At 38.3% G+C, this 16,976-nt stretch overlaps 1 protein-coding gene across 1 annotated transcript in view; it reads right to left on the bottom strand.

Moving 5' to 3' along the window:
* Positions 1-16,976, bottom strand: part of LOC120541967 — a 41,594-nt gene that overhangs the window by 7,557 nt on the left and 17,061 nt on the right. The window contains exons 8-11 of the mRNA XM_039773988.1: positions 16,359-16,507; positions 12,898-13,057; positions 6,295-6,388; positions 4,614-4,683 (exon numbers count right to left, since the gene is read on the bottom strand). Of these exons, the coding sequence (XP_039629922.1) occupies positions 4,614-4,683; positions 6,295-6,388; positions 12,898-13,057; positions 16,359-16,507 (473 nt within the window). The remainder of the gene's footprint in view (positions 1-4,613; positions 4,684-6,294; positions 6,389-12,897; positions 13,058-16,358; positions 16,508-16,976) is intronic.

The raw sequence follows: 16,976 nt of genomic DNA, 5'->3' as shown, positions 1-16,976 counted from the left end.
TAGTTCAAACCCAAACACACGTTTATTGTACATTATTTACAGTTGAATGTCCAACAGGACGCAACCCAGTGCCTCAGCACCAAGCACCCTCAGTCAAGCCCTCTGTGACAATTCCTCTCCTTCTCCGCCTCAACTCCGCTCCTCCGAGCTATGTCCACTTCCACCCGACTTCCAGCCGGACATGCTCCATGTGCCTCCCAATGAACTTCTGCTGGCACTTTCTGGTGTGGCGGAAGTGCCGGTTGAGCACCTGGAGCCTCTCCAGGTATCCCTGACATCCAGGGCTTTTCAGGCATCTGGGTGCACCCTGGCGGTGACCACGGGCCCCTTTAGGGTTGAGCTTCCATGCTCTGTTCCCATGGTCCCCATACCAACCAGGGCAGCTGCCCTCTCTTTTGGTCTCCGGAGGAGGTGTAGTCCCTCTTCCAGTCCTTCCGGGCATCCCGTCTGGGTACCACCCACAGCCACTCGCCACAATATGCATACACATATATATATACACACATATATTTACACACTATATGTGTGAGTATATAAAGTGTAAAATCTGTCCATCTGTATATATGTCACGAGATAACTACTTAATGGATTAAGGTCGTTTTTTTTCTATAATTTGCTTGAACATTCCAGTTGATTTTGTGGCTTCTGTCAGAGCTCTAAGTATTATAGTTGGTTGGCAGAAGCGATTTATTTGTGCTAATCCGAGACAGGGGCTGTGGACCAAGGGGAGGGGGAAGCGTGACATCAGGAGTGGGGAGCCGGGCAGGGCCCTCCTCAGTCACACGCCAGCCTCAGCGCGTGCCTTGCCTCCACTTGGCTAGTGAATGAGAGATTTACTACTTAACGGATTTAGATCGGGTTTTTTTCTATAATTTGCTTGAACATTCCAGTTGATTTTGTGACTTCTCTCATTCCGCCATGAATCATAGTTCACATGCGGTACCAATTTATTTGCGTGAATCCGAGACAGACGCAGCAGGTCAAGGGGAGGGGGTGGGGCCCTCCTCAATCATGCACCAACCTCAGGATGTGTACCTTATCTCCGCTTAGCTAGTGAATGAGGGAACTACTTAACGGATTTAGATCGGGTTTTTTCTATAATTTGCTTGAACATTCCAGTTGATTTTGTGACTTCTCTCATCACGCTAAGAATCATAGTTCGCTTGCAGGAGCGCTAATCCGAGACTTAGGCTGCATGACGTCAGAAGTAGGGAGCTGGGCGGGGCCCTCCTCACTGTCCTGTTTCACTAATACGTGGGCAAATTCACGGGGGACGGCTAGTGTGTATATATATATATATATATATATATATATATATATATATATATATATATATATATATATATATATATATATATATATATATATATATATATATATATATATATATATATATATATATATATACACACACACACACACACACACACACACATACACACAGAGTAATCCCTTTCTATATCGCGCTTCGATTTTCGCGGCTTCACTATATCGCGGATTTTATTTGTAAGCATAACTAAATATATAATGCGGATTTTTCGCTGCTTTGCGGGTTCTGCGGACAATGGGTCTTTTCACTTCCTGTACATGCTTCCTCAGTTGATTTGCCCAGTTGATTTCATACAAGGGACGCTATTGGCGGATGGCTGAGAATCTAACCAATCAGAGCATGCAGTTAAGTTCCTGTGTGCTGAATGCAGTGTTAACCAGGAAGTCTCGTCTCGCTCATTCAGCATCAACATGTTTTGCTGTGTAAAGAGTTAACTTTTGTTCTCTTTTGTGTTTATCTTTTAGCATAGTCAAGCTCTTCATTATGGCTTCCAAACGATCTGCTCCTGCTACTGCTTCAATGAGGCTATGATTCTTTTTATTTAAAAAGTAGGAAAGGAATATAAGATCTATGGCCGCAGTGTCCTTTTAACCAGGGTGCAAAATGAGTTGTAAGTGGATGTAATAAGGCAGTAGCCTGGATGGAATCTGCTTTAGGGATCTGGATTAAAGTCTGCCGGAAGAAGAACAACGGCGGTGATATACAGTTGCCTGAAGAGGCTCCTTTAGAAGAGCTGTAACACTCTCCTTTGTTGTGCAGTAAAACTAAACTCATCGTTATTGGACAAGTCTTTGTGTCATTGTTGGTGAGTAACTATAATTAATTTTCTACTTAGAGTTCTTAGTACATGTACGTACGTTTAGTGTTACTGTACACACATTTACTTCATACAATTTTTCTTGCATTGTACGTATTTATTGCTGGTGGCCTGTCTATTGTAATGGCTGTAACATATGTGATATCGGAGACACTCGATATCTTTAAAATAATATTTAGGTTTTACTGTATATAAACAGTGTTTTTACATACATAATTTCAATGAATCTTACCTAATATCTAAGAGAATACAAAGGGTTTATGCTGTATAACTGTGCAGGGAATATTAATAAACAGTGTGGGAGAGTTTATAAGGGCTTAAAATATATAAAAATAACCAAACAAACATATGGAACGCAACCCCCGCGATCGAGGAGGGATTACTGTATTATATATTATTATATTATATGAAGGACGCCTCACGCCTGGACAAACTTGTTAAGAAGGCAGGCTCTATTGTAGGAGTAAAGTTGGACAGTTTGACATCTGTGGCAGAGCGACGGGCACTAAGCAAACTCCTGTCAACCATGAAGAATCCACTGCATCCACTGAACAGTGTCATCTCCAGACAGAGGAGTAGCTTCAGTGACAGACTGAGGAGATCGTTTCCCCCCCACACTATGTGACTCTTCAATTCCACCCGGGGGAGTATATGCTAACATTACTCAAAGTTATTGTCTGCTTTTACATGCATTTTTATTACTCTTTAATTTAATATTGTTTTTTGTTTAAAAAGATTTGATTAATAAAGTCTCTCTCTCTCTCTCTCTCTCTCTCTCTCTCTCTCTCTCTCTCTCTCTCTCTCTCTCTCTCTCTCTCTCTCTCTCTCTCTCTCTCTCTCTCTCTCTCTCTATATATATATATATATATACATACACACACACACATACAGACACAGTGGACTACAAGTACTCAGACTCCTTCATTTTCTGCACACTTTAATGTGCTGTAAACGTCATTTTAAATGGATAAATTTGCTGTTTTCTTCCCATCAATCTGCACTCAATACCGCATTATGGCAAAGTGAAAACATGTTTTCAGAAAGGTTTCCAAATTTATTAAAAATCAAAAGCTGAAATCTGTCATTTGTAGAAGTACTCTGAAAGCTGGAATCGCTGCCAAAGGGTCATCTACAAAGCACTGAATACATGTTTTCACTTTGTCACTATGGCTTATTAAGTGTAGACAGAAGGGCAAAAAATAGCTGATTTATCCATTTAAAATAATCAATAGCACAAAGTGTGCAGAAATTGAACAGGTTGAACACTTTCTGAATACAATGTACATACACCCTTATCCTTTTATTTTATTAATCTTTTTACCAGTTATGGAAAACTATTGGCTTTGTATCATTATTACCTAGAAGGATAGAAATAGTTGCATTTACTTTTCACATTAATAACAAAGTGCAAATCCTGCAATCATCCGTGTAAACAATATGTTTTTTCATGCTTTGCCCTCCCGGTACCACAGTATATTACAGGGACAATAATGTGGAAGTTCAGCAGTTCAGAGATTGACTGTAAAACGTTGAATGGTATTCTAGGCGTACATGCTGGTATTGTGATTCATGTTTGATAAGCAGAAATATTTCACCAGATTTTTATCTTTGTAAATGACAATCCCCCTGCTCCCCTCAATGACTCTAGGCTTATTCAAAATAATATATACAATGTCAAACATTTATCTTAAATATGAAATTAAAGATGTGGGATTGTGTGCAATAAAAGTGAAGGGAGTCATTTCGATGTTGTTTTCACTCCAGTGAAGGACTTGATCAAAGAACATTCCACAAACTTTTCAGTCGGATATGATTTAAACACTTGTGCTTTAAAAAAAAATAAAGCTTCTCATTACAAATTCCCATGAATGACAAAAGCAGACGCTGGAAGATTTCAAAACGCAGCTTAAAAATATTGCATTTCTAATTATACAAAGAACACTGGTTTAGCACCAGTAGATTATGTAAATTCTTTGAAAAGTGTTAACAGTACTTTAATAAAATAAATGGCAGACTAGAAACAGTTAGATACACTCAAATGCATTAATGTCTTTGTCTTTTTTGTACATAGTGCTGGACAGAAAGTTAAGAATGGGGAAAATTTGTATTCTTCTGGACTCCATTGTTGGCATGTAACCTATGCATGATATAAACTATTAGCTAAACTTAGGGGAAAAATAACATGCAGCATAAACAGAAAAATAATTAGCTTGGCGTGTAAAGCACAGCACAATAAGAAATTGTGTTGATGTTTTTGAAGCCCCCGACAATTTGTGGCTTTTCCTCATGATCGGCTTCTACACTGCAAGATAATTCAATTTAGTGTGCACATCTAAACAAACTGTAGTTACCCATTTCAGTACAGATACTGGCATGACAAAGTGCTGCCCTCTGCACACCCCAACCAACTCATTTTATGAGAAGAATGAGAAAAAAAAATGGTAATAATTTAATTGCATTATTTACCGTTGGCTTTATAATGACCAGATTACTCTTTCTTGGATTTGGAATTTTATCATACCATTTGTGTTTTATCCTGCAAAACAAAAAAAAAAAAAATAAGCTTTTATGAAAAGTTTTTCATTATTTGTGCTACAGAAGTCTAACGCATTAGCAATACAACATGTGCGGTGTTTACATACACATTCTCCATACCTAAGCACAAATGTAATAGATACATGCATAAATACAATTTTCTTTGTTAGTTGCATTATTTAAAAAGTCAACTTTGCCGTCCAGGTAATAAAGCACAGCCAGTGGAATGCCCACTTTGACTATCATAATAAATAAAATGTACTTCTATGTCATTTTCCAGACCTGTGTTACTCATGACAGGATCACTAGGTTCAAGAGTTGGTCCCATCAGATGGGGTCACAAGGCAGGCACAAAAAAAGCAGGCCCCTGTCAAGGCACCTCCATTTTCTCTGACAAAGCCATACGCTCTACAACAGACTGGCGCACTGTCCAGGGTTAGTATCTCTCCTAAAGCTCAATAGTACAGGGATTAGTTGTTGGATCTGTACTAAAATTCTGACTTTAGTGTCAATACCAGCTTTTAGACCTCAGTATTTATACTGAAATGGTACTGAAGCAAATAATGGATTACCTTCCCTCCCATTTCCTTACTGCACCACACAATCGCACGTTTTCTTTTGTGTTGTATGAACATGCGCCTCCCTGTCTTGCTGCATTCTGTAGTTCCCCATGGATTTTTCCAGGGTATCACTTGGGGTGGGAAGAACAGGGGCCTAGGTAGTATAGCGTATTGGAGGATGGAAGAACAAAGAGCTTACCACAAGGTCTTTAATACCTGCCATTTACTTTTGTTACGAAAGTACCAAACTGCTGGTACCATACCGTTTCAAAAATGATGTTTTTCTGTACTTTTTTCAGTACCAGTATGCTGTGCAACCCTAACGGGGATATGTTTTGACTTCTCCATGACCCTACACTAGATTTAGAAAACTAATGGAAGGATTTAATTGAAAAACACTTGTTTGTACAATGCCCTGTCTAACTTGCAGAAAGACCCAGATCACTGGTGAATTTAACTTCCCTGTCAAATTACACCATTTTTAATTTTTTTTTTTCTACATTCTGAAATATTGTTTCTGGCATTTAGTCAATTCAGTTTTACACTGTAAGCACTTGTTTCATTCTAAACATCATTTAAGACGACAACGGTTTATCCCAAACAGAGCAGCCAACAGACCTCTGTCTAACTGTAGCCATAGTTAAATAGTGAATCTAATTAAGGAAGGCTTCATTGCTATGCGTGAAGCAGACACCATGGCTCTTGGGGAGCAATTTTGCTTGGCCTTGCGTGTTGGCATTCTGGAAAAGCTAGGCAGTAAGAAATGTCAGAGTACATGGATAGACTTTCATGAGTTTCCACTCAGAATTTAATTTACTCATTTTAATACAGAATATTCCACAAGCAGTAGCATAAAAAGGTCACAAACATATATTTTTAAGTAGTATTGAAAAGTCCCAGGAAAGCAGGACACTTCTGACCACAGTAAGCACTGCCGTTTAATGATAATGAATATTAGATTTGATCATTTCTTAAACTATTTTCTGAATGTTGTGACAAATGTTTGCATTATTATTAGTAGTTTAGACTGTAGTAACTGTAGTTAAACTTACATGATTGCACAGCAGTAACAAGTGAGGATCACCACAATGAGCACCACACAGATTCCTGGCAAAGCTCTCTTGAGCACGTCTTCAGTGCTGTAATCTGTGACAAGTTCAAATGAGCACATAAGTCATGTTTCATTGTTGCAGGCCACATCTCACTTTTAACCCTTGTCTGGTGATGGTATTTTTGTTACTCAGCTGGTGTTCACAGATCTGGTAGACCCACATTATTATTGGTTTTTTTTTTAAACAATAAAATCATAAAATTTTATGTTAAACCACTTAACAGATGTTGACTTTATCTCAGAAGCAATATAGACAGCAAATATATTTAATATTTACTATTTACCTCTGTGAGACCACATTTATCAGTTAAAGTGCTATTCGATCCTTGTGATCAAATGTGTAGAAGTCAACAATAATCGAGACATGTTGGAATACATTATATCATATTACTCTTTAACAAATATTAATGAGACACGGTTTCCAGAGATACTGATGTTTACTGTTTTGAACTGAACAAATTAAAAGGGCAAAAAGCTCACATACTGGGTTGTGTTGAAATGATAAAATGATCTTGGTTGTGCCCAGATTAATAGTATTTACACACCACATGAAGGACAGAGTTTTGGGTGCACTGCAAATGTATTTTTTGCACTTGATACATGCAAACAGCAAAGCATGCACATCTCTAAGTGTCTCCATCTCTCACATGAACATAATATACACATATATATACACTCACCTAAAGGATTATTAGGAACAACTGTTCAATTTCTCATTAATGCAATTATCTAATCAACCAATCACATGGCAGTTGCTTCAGTGCATTTAGGGGTGTGGTCCTGGTCAAGAATCTCCTGAACTCCAAACTGAATGTCAGAATGGGAAAGAAAGGTGATTTAAGCCATTTTGAGCGTGGCATGGTTGTTGGTGCCAGACGGGCCGGTCTGAGTATTTCACAATCTGCTCAGTTACTGGGATTTTCACGCACAACCATTTCTAGGGTTTACAAAGAATGGTGTGAAAAGCGAAAAACATCCAGTAAGCGGCAGTCCTGTGGGCGAAAATGCCTTGTTGATGCTAGAGGTCAGAGGAGAATGGGCCGACTGATTCAAGCTGATAGAAGAGCAACTTTGACTGAAATAACCACTCGTTACAACCGAGGTATGCAGCAAAGCATTTGTGAAGCCACAACACGCACAACCTTGAGGCGATGGGCTACAACAGCAGAAGACCCCACCGGGTACCACTCATCTCCACTACAAATAGGAAAAAGAGGCTACAATTTGTACGAGCTCACCAAAATTGGACAGCTGAAGACTGGAAAAATGTTGCCTGGTCTGATGAGTCTCAATTTCTGTTGAGACATTCAAATGGTAGAGTCAGAATTTGGCGTAAACAGAATGAGAACATGGATCCATCATGCCTTGTTACCACTGTGCAGGCTGGTGGTGGTGGTGTAATGGTGTGGGGGATGTTTTCTTGGCACACTTTAGGCCCCTTAGTGAGAATTGGGCATTGTTTAAATCCCACCGTCTACCTGAGCATTGTTTCTGACCATGTCCATCCCTTCATGACCACCATGTACCCATCCTCTGATGGCTACTTTCAGCAGGATAATGCACCATGTCACAAAGCTCGAATCATTTCAAATTGGTTTCTTGACAATAAGTTCACTGTACTAAAATGGTCCCCACAGTCACCAGATCTCAACCCAATAGAGCATCTTTGGGATGTGGTGGAACGGGAGCTTCGTGCCCTGGATGTGCATCCCACAAATCTCCATCAACTACAAGATGCTATCCTATCAATATGGGCCAACATTTCTAAAAAATGCTTTCAGCACCTTGTTGAATCAATGCCACGTAGAATTAAGGCAGTTCTGAAGGCGAAAGGGGGTCAAACACCGTATTAGTATGGTGTTCCTAATAATCCTTTAGGTGAGTGTATATACATATACATACACATATACATATACACATATATATATATACAGTACATACTGTATATATACACATACATATTTTCCTGTGTTCCAATTTGGATTCAGTGCCATCCACTTGACAAATGCATTGTAAGCAGAGACGTCCAAGATATTGAAAAATAGTCCAAGTGGGCTCTTTTTTTCACAGCTGTAGCTACTCTCCATCTTATCCAAGTTATCTACTAATCCTTTTGCGGCATTGTAATCCATAATAATTTCCTATTTAATGATAACCCCCACCACAGATTCTCTGGTTCCTGTTTAGTGTTCCTCAAGAGTACCAGATTTTTCCTCTTTTTGGGGTGTAACACACCAGGAATGTGTCAGCCGTGAATAGAAACTTCCAGAATTGATGGGCCGGTTCAGCTGAGAAGGGAGCCCTGGCTTGTTTTGTTTCCCTTATTGCTTCCTACTATTAGCAGCGTTCTCTTCAAGAACTCCTGTCCCAAATTGTGTGACGAAAAAAAAAAATTCACATTTGATGTTGCAGCGGAGTGGTAGCTCTAAGGCTACGGACCTGCACTGGTAATCGGAAGGTTGGCGGTTCGAATCCCGTAAATGCCAAAAGTGACTCTACTCCATTGGGGCCTTGAGCAAGACCCTTAACCTGCAATTGCTCCGTCCTGGGTATTACTTTAACCTGCATCCAGCCCTGAAGACATGCAGGGTAAAACCTTGCCGTTGGTGGCAAAATTGGCAGTCCAGCCACCATATAAAACCTCACACTGTTCAATTCCATCTAAACTAGTGTGGTGCTGAGGTGTCATCCGTTTCATGGATGTACTCGGGTCCTAATCTGGGATTCTGAGCTGGTTTGTCATGTGGTGGATGCGGCAATGCACTGTATCAGCGCGTGCTCCTAACCTCTGATGTTGTAGACACAGTGTCCCTGTGTTATGTCCATTGCAGCTTGCATCCTTTGGTTTTTATCAGGGACTCCTCCAGTGTATTTCCACACTGGCTTGATTCCAGCTAGTTTATCTTGCGGTTGTCAAGCTCCACTGGTGTCTTGGTTGAAGCAGATAATCCTGGAAATATTGTTCAGGTTTTGTAGACACATTACTGCATGAAATAGTTCATGGCCAGTTTCTGTAGTCCACAGGAATTCAGTGGATTCACTATCAGATCTAAAAACTCCAGGAAGTATAAGAAGCCCAAAGTATATGTGTAAATTGGTGTGGTTTCGTTCTACCTGTCCAAGAATATGCCTTCCTTCTAGGTAAGCATAGTCCAGAATGATTTTCTGGATGGTGTCTGGAATAAAAAGTTCAAAAGAAGACCTGATGTGTTGCACAAAAGAAACTGCCATCCTTGTTGGCAGAGGTTGCATTTTTATCACATTGGCAGCTAGGCAGGGTGGCTCCTTCCTTGGGCAACAGTACCATTCAATTTCATCATTTTCTGACTTCCACATTCCTCCACCAGTGTGACATTTCATCCTATCCTCTTCTTCATACTCACGGTCAGACAGGAGCATGTTTCTTTGTTTTGTGAAAGTGGATGCTCCTTCCACATTGGCTTCTCTTTTTTCAGACAGCTTCTTTCTAGAGTCATCCAAGCAGAGATTTTCTTTGCCATACTAGGTTGGTTTTTGGAAAGGAGCCACATATGTAGAAGTGTTTATTTGTTGTGTCCCTTCCCAGTTCCATTTTGAAAAGAAATTAGAAGGATTGATCTGGATTAGGTTTTGGGTACAGTATTTGGAAACTATGGTATTATTCTTGTTTTATAGACAGCTTCCAAACATTTGTTACTCCTGGGTCTTGCAAATCAATGTAATGTGAACGTGTTTGTTGGTATGGAGGCCTGTGTCACTTGATAGAAAATCGTCCTTCATCATGTTCTTTAAGCACCACACAAGAGTTAAATTAGGTGCAAATTTATTGTTGAGTGTACACAGCAAAATGAGATTTTTACTTATTTGTCTCCCACAGACTAGTATAAATGGAACAATATAAATAACACATTCAACATAATGCATCAAATACAACATCAGACCATACTTATAAAGAAATGCATGGCAGATTTGCTCGTGCATCATTTAAGGAGTCCTGTACTGCTTGCCAGAACAAAGGAAATAAGAAATCATGACAAAGGTGAATAGGCAGGATGTGCCTATGTACCTATTGTGTGGTAGACGCCATGATATTTTTGGTGTAAGAAGTAATGAGATTACAACTACAGCAGTTCACAAAGCCATAGCTGGTCATGATGAGTGGCGCTACAACAACTGCCTGCCAGTTTCAGAACCTTGCAGAAGTCACAGACTATGTTGCTTACAGGTATCTCTGATCATATCACAAATCACTTAGAATTTCTGATGGAATCTAGTGACAGAACAAACAAATTAAAGCATTCTAGCTGTAAAAGTGTAAGACAAAATAAATTATCTAAACATATACTGTATATCAGTTACATTTCCATGCACTACGTACAGTATGTCAGGTCTGGTTTTACGTTTTTTTTTTTTTCTTAAGCCAATAACTGATAGATATCTGCCTAAATGTATCTCTTGAAAAATGTATCTCTTAACTGAATTTTTCCTTCACCTTTTTTAAGAACTGGCTCTATAAATGAAAAACAAGCTCAGGTAACAGGTAGCAACATGCAGTTAACTGAGACATGCTTAACTCAAAACAGCCACACAAATATGTACATAAAACTGCTTCATTTCATCAGCCTAGAGACCAAAGCCCTCTGATGACAGACGTCTTCCTCTCAGTCGGGCGTCAGCTGTTCCAAATCTAGTAATGTATTCACTTCCTCCTTAAAAGTGTGCTTAACACCACCTAATCTAAATAGAAACAACATTTTACGCTACATACTGTATACAGCCTGTGCACACACTCTCTATCTTCAGAATGGAATTTTCAGTATTTTCACTTTGGCACATTGGAAGAATTAATAAGATTAGCAGTTTTAGGAAAGTCAGGGCAGCACGGTGGCGCAGTGGTAGTGCTGCTGCCTCGCAGTTAGGAGACCCGGGTTCGCTTCCTGGGTCCTCCCTGCGTGGAGTTTGCATGTTCTCCCCGTGTCTGCGTGGGTTTCCTCCGGACGCTCCGGTTTCCTCCCACAGTCCAAAGACATGCAGGATTGGTGATTCTAAATTGGCACTAGTGTGTGTTTGTGTGTGTCCTGCGGTGAGTTGGTTCCTGCCTTGTGCCCTGTGTTGGCTGGGATTGGCTCCAGCAGACCCCCCGTGACCCTGTGTATGGATTCAGCGGGTTAGAAAATGGATGGATGGATGGAAAGTCATTGTATTAAAGTTTGAAAGATGTTACCAAATCTGTCCTATAAACACTACAGTACGAGTCAAAAGTTTGGACACAACCAGAAACTTTCATGTTTTAATAAAAAACGGATAACTTTTTTATCAAGATACCATTAAATTAATTTAAAAATATAGTCAAAATATTACTAGCGTTTTTAATGGCTATTACCGCTTTAAAAATTACTGATTTTTTTTTACTTATTATTTACAAATCCATATTTTTAGCAGCCATTCCTTCAGTGTCCTAATGGTCATCTCCCTTAGCTTATCCTTAATTAGTCATTTTAAATGCTAACTGGTTATTACAGAAAACTTGGTAATTGCATTAGTACTGCTGAAATATGTTATTCTGTTCACTTGGGTTGAAAGGTTCCTAAAGTTCAGTTCTGGATGCAAAAATGGCCAAAGTGAAGCAACTTTCTCAAGAAACATGTCTATTGTATTTTCGCAGGATGAAGGTAATTCCATGCAGACAGATTGCCAAGAAACTAAAGATTATATTAATAAAATACTCACAATATTCAATAAGTTCAAAATTTAAAATAAAAACTAATCCAAAACCTGCTTATATCCCATACGAGTAAAATTCCTATTTTACAATATTATTTTAGAACATAGAGAGGTATATATAGATACAGTATTTACAGTATATAGTACCAGAGTTCTGCCACTAGCCATAAAAGTTTGGCACACGTGAGCACTGAGATTCTTCAGATCTATAAGGTGCACATTCAAATATATCATTTAAAATGGAAGGGTGGTGGTGGTCCCAATACAAGTTAAGTTTACCGATTCCCGTGTTAATCTAGAAATGATAATCGGATTTATTTTATGCAATCCGGTGTGCTTCATATCAGTTGTAACTGAACCGTTCAAAATTTAAAGACATGCACAATCTTTTTTTTCACTATATATTTCACAATGGACTAAGGCTTGTCCTATAAAATAATCAATAAATATGGATTTTTTACTTGATGAACAAGTTAAGAAATAATCTTTGAAAACACCTTTCAAGATTTAAGTATCTTATTTAATGTTAGGCATCTAATACAACTGAACTGAATTTGTACCAAATGCATAGCTTCTATAAGGAAAACTGTAAATGTCATACTTTGGTTTGTAAGGACTACTGCCTAAGGTGCTAGGGATGTTCAGCTCAGTTCATCTGTTTGTCCCCCGAGCAAACCACTTCACCTAGCTGCACTCCAGTTGCAAAAAATACAACTGTGTCTGTGTGCTTAGAAAAAAAGCTTGGGGAATGTCTGCTCAGTACAGAAAGGAGCTATAATAACTTAGAATTGTGTTCGATTGCTTCACAGTGACATTATACAACTACACAAAGTGGACTTACCATTATACCACTCGATTTCTGATGTCCAATCACTTTTTTGTGAGTTATACCTTTTAGCAAATGATCGCACTTTTACAACATAAGTCCAACCAGGATCTAATGATTTTTTTATAATTTCATAAAAACAAGAAGTATCTGAAGATGTTTTTTCCACTGCATCCTATAAAAAGAAAAAATAAATTCTGAAATGTTTTGCAATTTGATTTTACATTAGGAGCTTTTGATTGACATCCAGGATAAGACAGGCATAGATAGATAAAAAAAGGCATCAGTTATAAATTCATGTTTTTTTATTGGGATCTTATTATTGACAACATAGGAGCACCTGCTGAATATAATTTTATTTTTCATGTTTTGAGTTCATTTAAACATAAGGAGGATTTAAAAAACGTCAGAAAATTACACTTGCAGCATGTAAACAATATAAACAAACAAATACATGGAACTCCAACTCCGGTTGGCCCCATGGACATACAGTCTCACACTGCACTCCATTATTGCAGTATTATGAATACAGTAGATTAGAAAGTTATAAAAGAGATGTCATGGATGAGGGACGGATGAATAGCCACCAAAATGTGATCTGGATAAGAAGGCATCGGTTTTAATCTAATATTACTGGCCAGAACACAAGGCCATAAAGATCAAAGCATAATGCAACATCAGGAATAGCAGATTGAGGTTTTCTACAGTTAATGTTTAAATGCACAACAAAATAAAAAGGTGCAATATTTGTAAACCCTTAATTATTCTTTACAAATTGGACATTTTATTTTTTCTTACTTTGTGGTCCTTCTGAAATTAAAAATCCTTTCCTTAAAATGTTTTGAAACAGTTAAAACCTGATGGTCACTCTATTGATTTTATTTGGTGCCAGCCAAACTGTAATAAGCATGAACAGGAGAAAACCCAGTGCTAGATGGGTAATCCTGGTCTTTGTGCTGCACAGTTCACGTGCAGTCCACATTTTCATTACAGAAAATAGCAAAAATATAAAGCGGAAATGCAATAATATAAAAAAAATCAACTAACTGCACATTGCGTCAGCCACACTGCAGATGAATGTTGCTCAAACTTAAGATATGGATTTTCCAACCATACGGGATGATGCTGCAATAATTGCTTGGTGGAGAGTTACAACACAGGTTAGAAAGGGGATTTACACGGAGTATAACTTGTACATGTCATTAATAATAGAAGTCATATGTTAATGTAGAAAAAAAGTGCGTGAGAGTGTATACCTCTTTAAATGTGAAGCGCTTTCAGAATCAAGAGTTGTTATTAAATAATTAGAATAATGCTATTAAAAATAATTAAAAAATGAAGACTCTTGCAATAAGTTACTGTCACTTTCTTTATATTACGTTTTGCATTTACTCACTTAGCAGATGCTTTCATCCAAAGCAACATACAAAAGAGGTACAATATAATCAAATAAACATCAGTCAGGAGGACTGTTTAGGGACAAGTGTGACAGGACAAAGTTACTAAACAGATCATCACAAATGAAGATCTCAGAACAACACAAGGCTGGCTAACCATTCCTTAGTTATGAGAATTTGTCCAACCCATTATCAATCAGACATATGATCGATATACACAACAAGAGAGTCTTCAAATACTTCTTAAACGCATAGAAGGAGTCAGCAGTTCATTCCACCAGCTAGTAACTACACGTAAAGAGTCTGGATTGGCATTTAATGCCACACAGAGATATCAGCAGCAAATACTGCTCACTAGCAAACCTGAGTGGTTAAGAAGGAACATGGGACCTCATAATGGCCTCCATATACATGGATGCTGACCCATTGACTACTCTGTAGACAAGCAAAGACTATTTGAACTTAATATGTGCTGCTGCAGTGAGCCAGTGTACAGAATTAAAAAGGGGATTGTCACGTACACGTGTCAGTTGGTTGACCACAAGAAATGCACTTTTGAATCATCTGCAGCAGTTTTTCTTAGTACATGTGGGTACTCCTGCCAACAGACAGTAATAGTAGTCAAGGTGTGACAAGACCAAATCCTGGATCAGGAGTTCTGCTGCATACTTCATCAGATATGGTCTGATCTTGTGAATCTGCATGAATGAGAGACACTTACAATGTGATCAGTGAAGGATAGCTGGTCATCGATCACCACCCCAATGTTGAGTACAGAATTGGTAAGTGTTAGTGATAATGAGCCAGGCTTTATAGTGGTGGGGTGTTGAACAGACAGTCAGACTGGCTGAAAGTTTGTCTTTGCCAATTTAGAGATATGGGTTCCTGTATCCAGTCGGAGATTTCAGCGGAACATGCAGACACTGGACAGAATGACAGGTACAGTATAGCTGTGTATCATCTGCATAGCTGTGATATGGGGATCCATGGGGTTGGATGAAAGGGCCTACTGAGGTGTTGTACACAGAGAACAGGAGAGGACCCAGCACCATAATGCGTGCCTGATACGTCCTTGACAACACTCCTCTTCCGGACACCCAGTAGGATCTTCCTGGGAGGTACATACAATTCAAATGCTCAGTCACATTTAAGTGTGTTCCACTATCATTCATGTGAGTGTTTTCCAGAGGCAGTTTAGTAAAAATACACGTTTGGGATGTTGTGCGCCTACAACTAGATAACTTGACAAATCGATTGTGCGACAAGAGTAATGGCAGAGTTTTTCATGGACGTTTTTGATATTGTTTGCTGTTATCCTGAGTTGCTCACCATAGATGCTTATCATGTAAAAAATGTTGTCATCCTCATTCTGTGTAAAAACATGAGATTAAGAATTGTTCTTGGTTTTCACTACAAACTACATGGGGTAAGCAACATATAAAAAATATCTTTTTGGCTAGTGTATTCCTTTAATGTTTACAAGTTCTGTTGAACTTCAGTGATGCAAAACATGAAAGAAGTTGCATAGGACTAATTTTGTAACAGCTATTTTTATTCATATTAGTTTTGTCAGACCAAGAATAAAATTGTTTGCAACGTTCACTAACACTTTCTTTTAACACCGTGTTTTATACAGACAAATATTGTACTCTATAGTATGGTGTGGTCTTGTTTTCTAAATAATTCGGTATAATTTAATACCTGCTCTCAAGAATAAAAATGTCACACCATATGAAAGTCAGAATATGTTTTGGTAGTCAGTCACTGATTTCTTGAGATGTGTGGATAGATATTCCATTTTTCTTTTTTTTTTAAGATAACAATTGGCCTCATGTACAAAAGACAAGGTTTTTGGCCACAGGCTGAAGAAGAATAATGTAAGGTGTGCAGATGGCTTCAAGGTTTGCAGAGAAGACAGCTGCACAGGCAGCCTAACAACACCCCTGTGCAGGGATTGAAAAGTGTGAAACGGCCCATATAACATTAATTGACACAGAAGCAGACCACTCATTTTCAAAAATACTTGATACCAATTAAAAAAATTGAAAAAGGTCAGAATACAATCTATCATGAACATACCTCTTTTGGTCTTTCCTTTTTTCTATAACTGATGTCATAGTTTAAATCTGACATGAAACTTTTTTTGGAATAATTTGAGATCCAAGTGAGGTTTACATTTCCATGTTCGTTTTTTGTTATTTTCAGATTGCCTGGACATCTTGGTTTGACTAAAATGGACATAAAATTACAAAGGTTAGCTTGCATTAGTTATACAGACAGGACGTTTGGTGCAGGGGCTACAGTATTGGAGTATAAACCTCAAAGTTTCAATTTCAACCTCTTTACCTCTCTCTGTGAACCTATGCAAAACATTTAACCCACCTGTGCAGCTGCTAAAAGCAAAATTAATATGTCACAATAAGTCACATTTTCCAAATATGTAATATATAAATAACACATCTTCCTGCAAGTATATTACCAAACACATTTCAATTGGCTAAGTTACTTTTTTAAACAAACAAACTCCTTCTCATCCCAAAAATCTATGAAGGCAGGCTACTACAATACAAGGAAATGAACCTTGTAGTGACTACCATTAAGGTAAGAGGAAAAGTATTACAATAAGGTTGTAAAAGCTATCCCTTTATAAAAAGCAGTTTGTATCCAATACATTTTTAATCCTACTCTGAAGATTGG

The sequence above is a fragment of the Polypterus senegalus genome, chromosome 13 (assembly GCF_016835505.1).
Source record: "Polypterus senegalus isolate Bchr_013 chromosome 13, ASM1683550v1, whole genome shotgun sequence".
Classification (NCBI taxonomy): Eukaryota; Metazoa; Chordata; class Cladistia; order Polypteriformes; family Polypteridae; genus Polypterus; species Polypterus senegalus.
The sequence above is the reverse complement of the archived record's forward strand: the minus strand, read 5'-3'. Positions and strand labels throughout refer to the sequence as shown.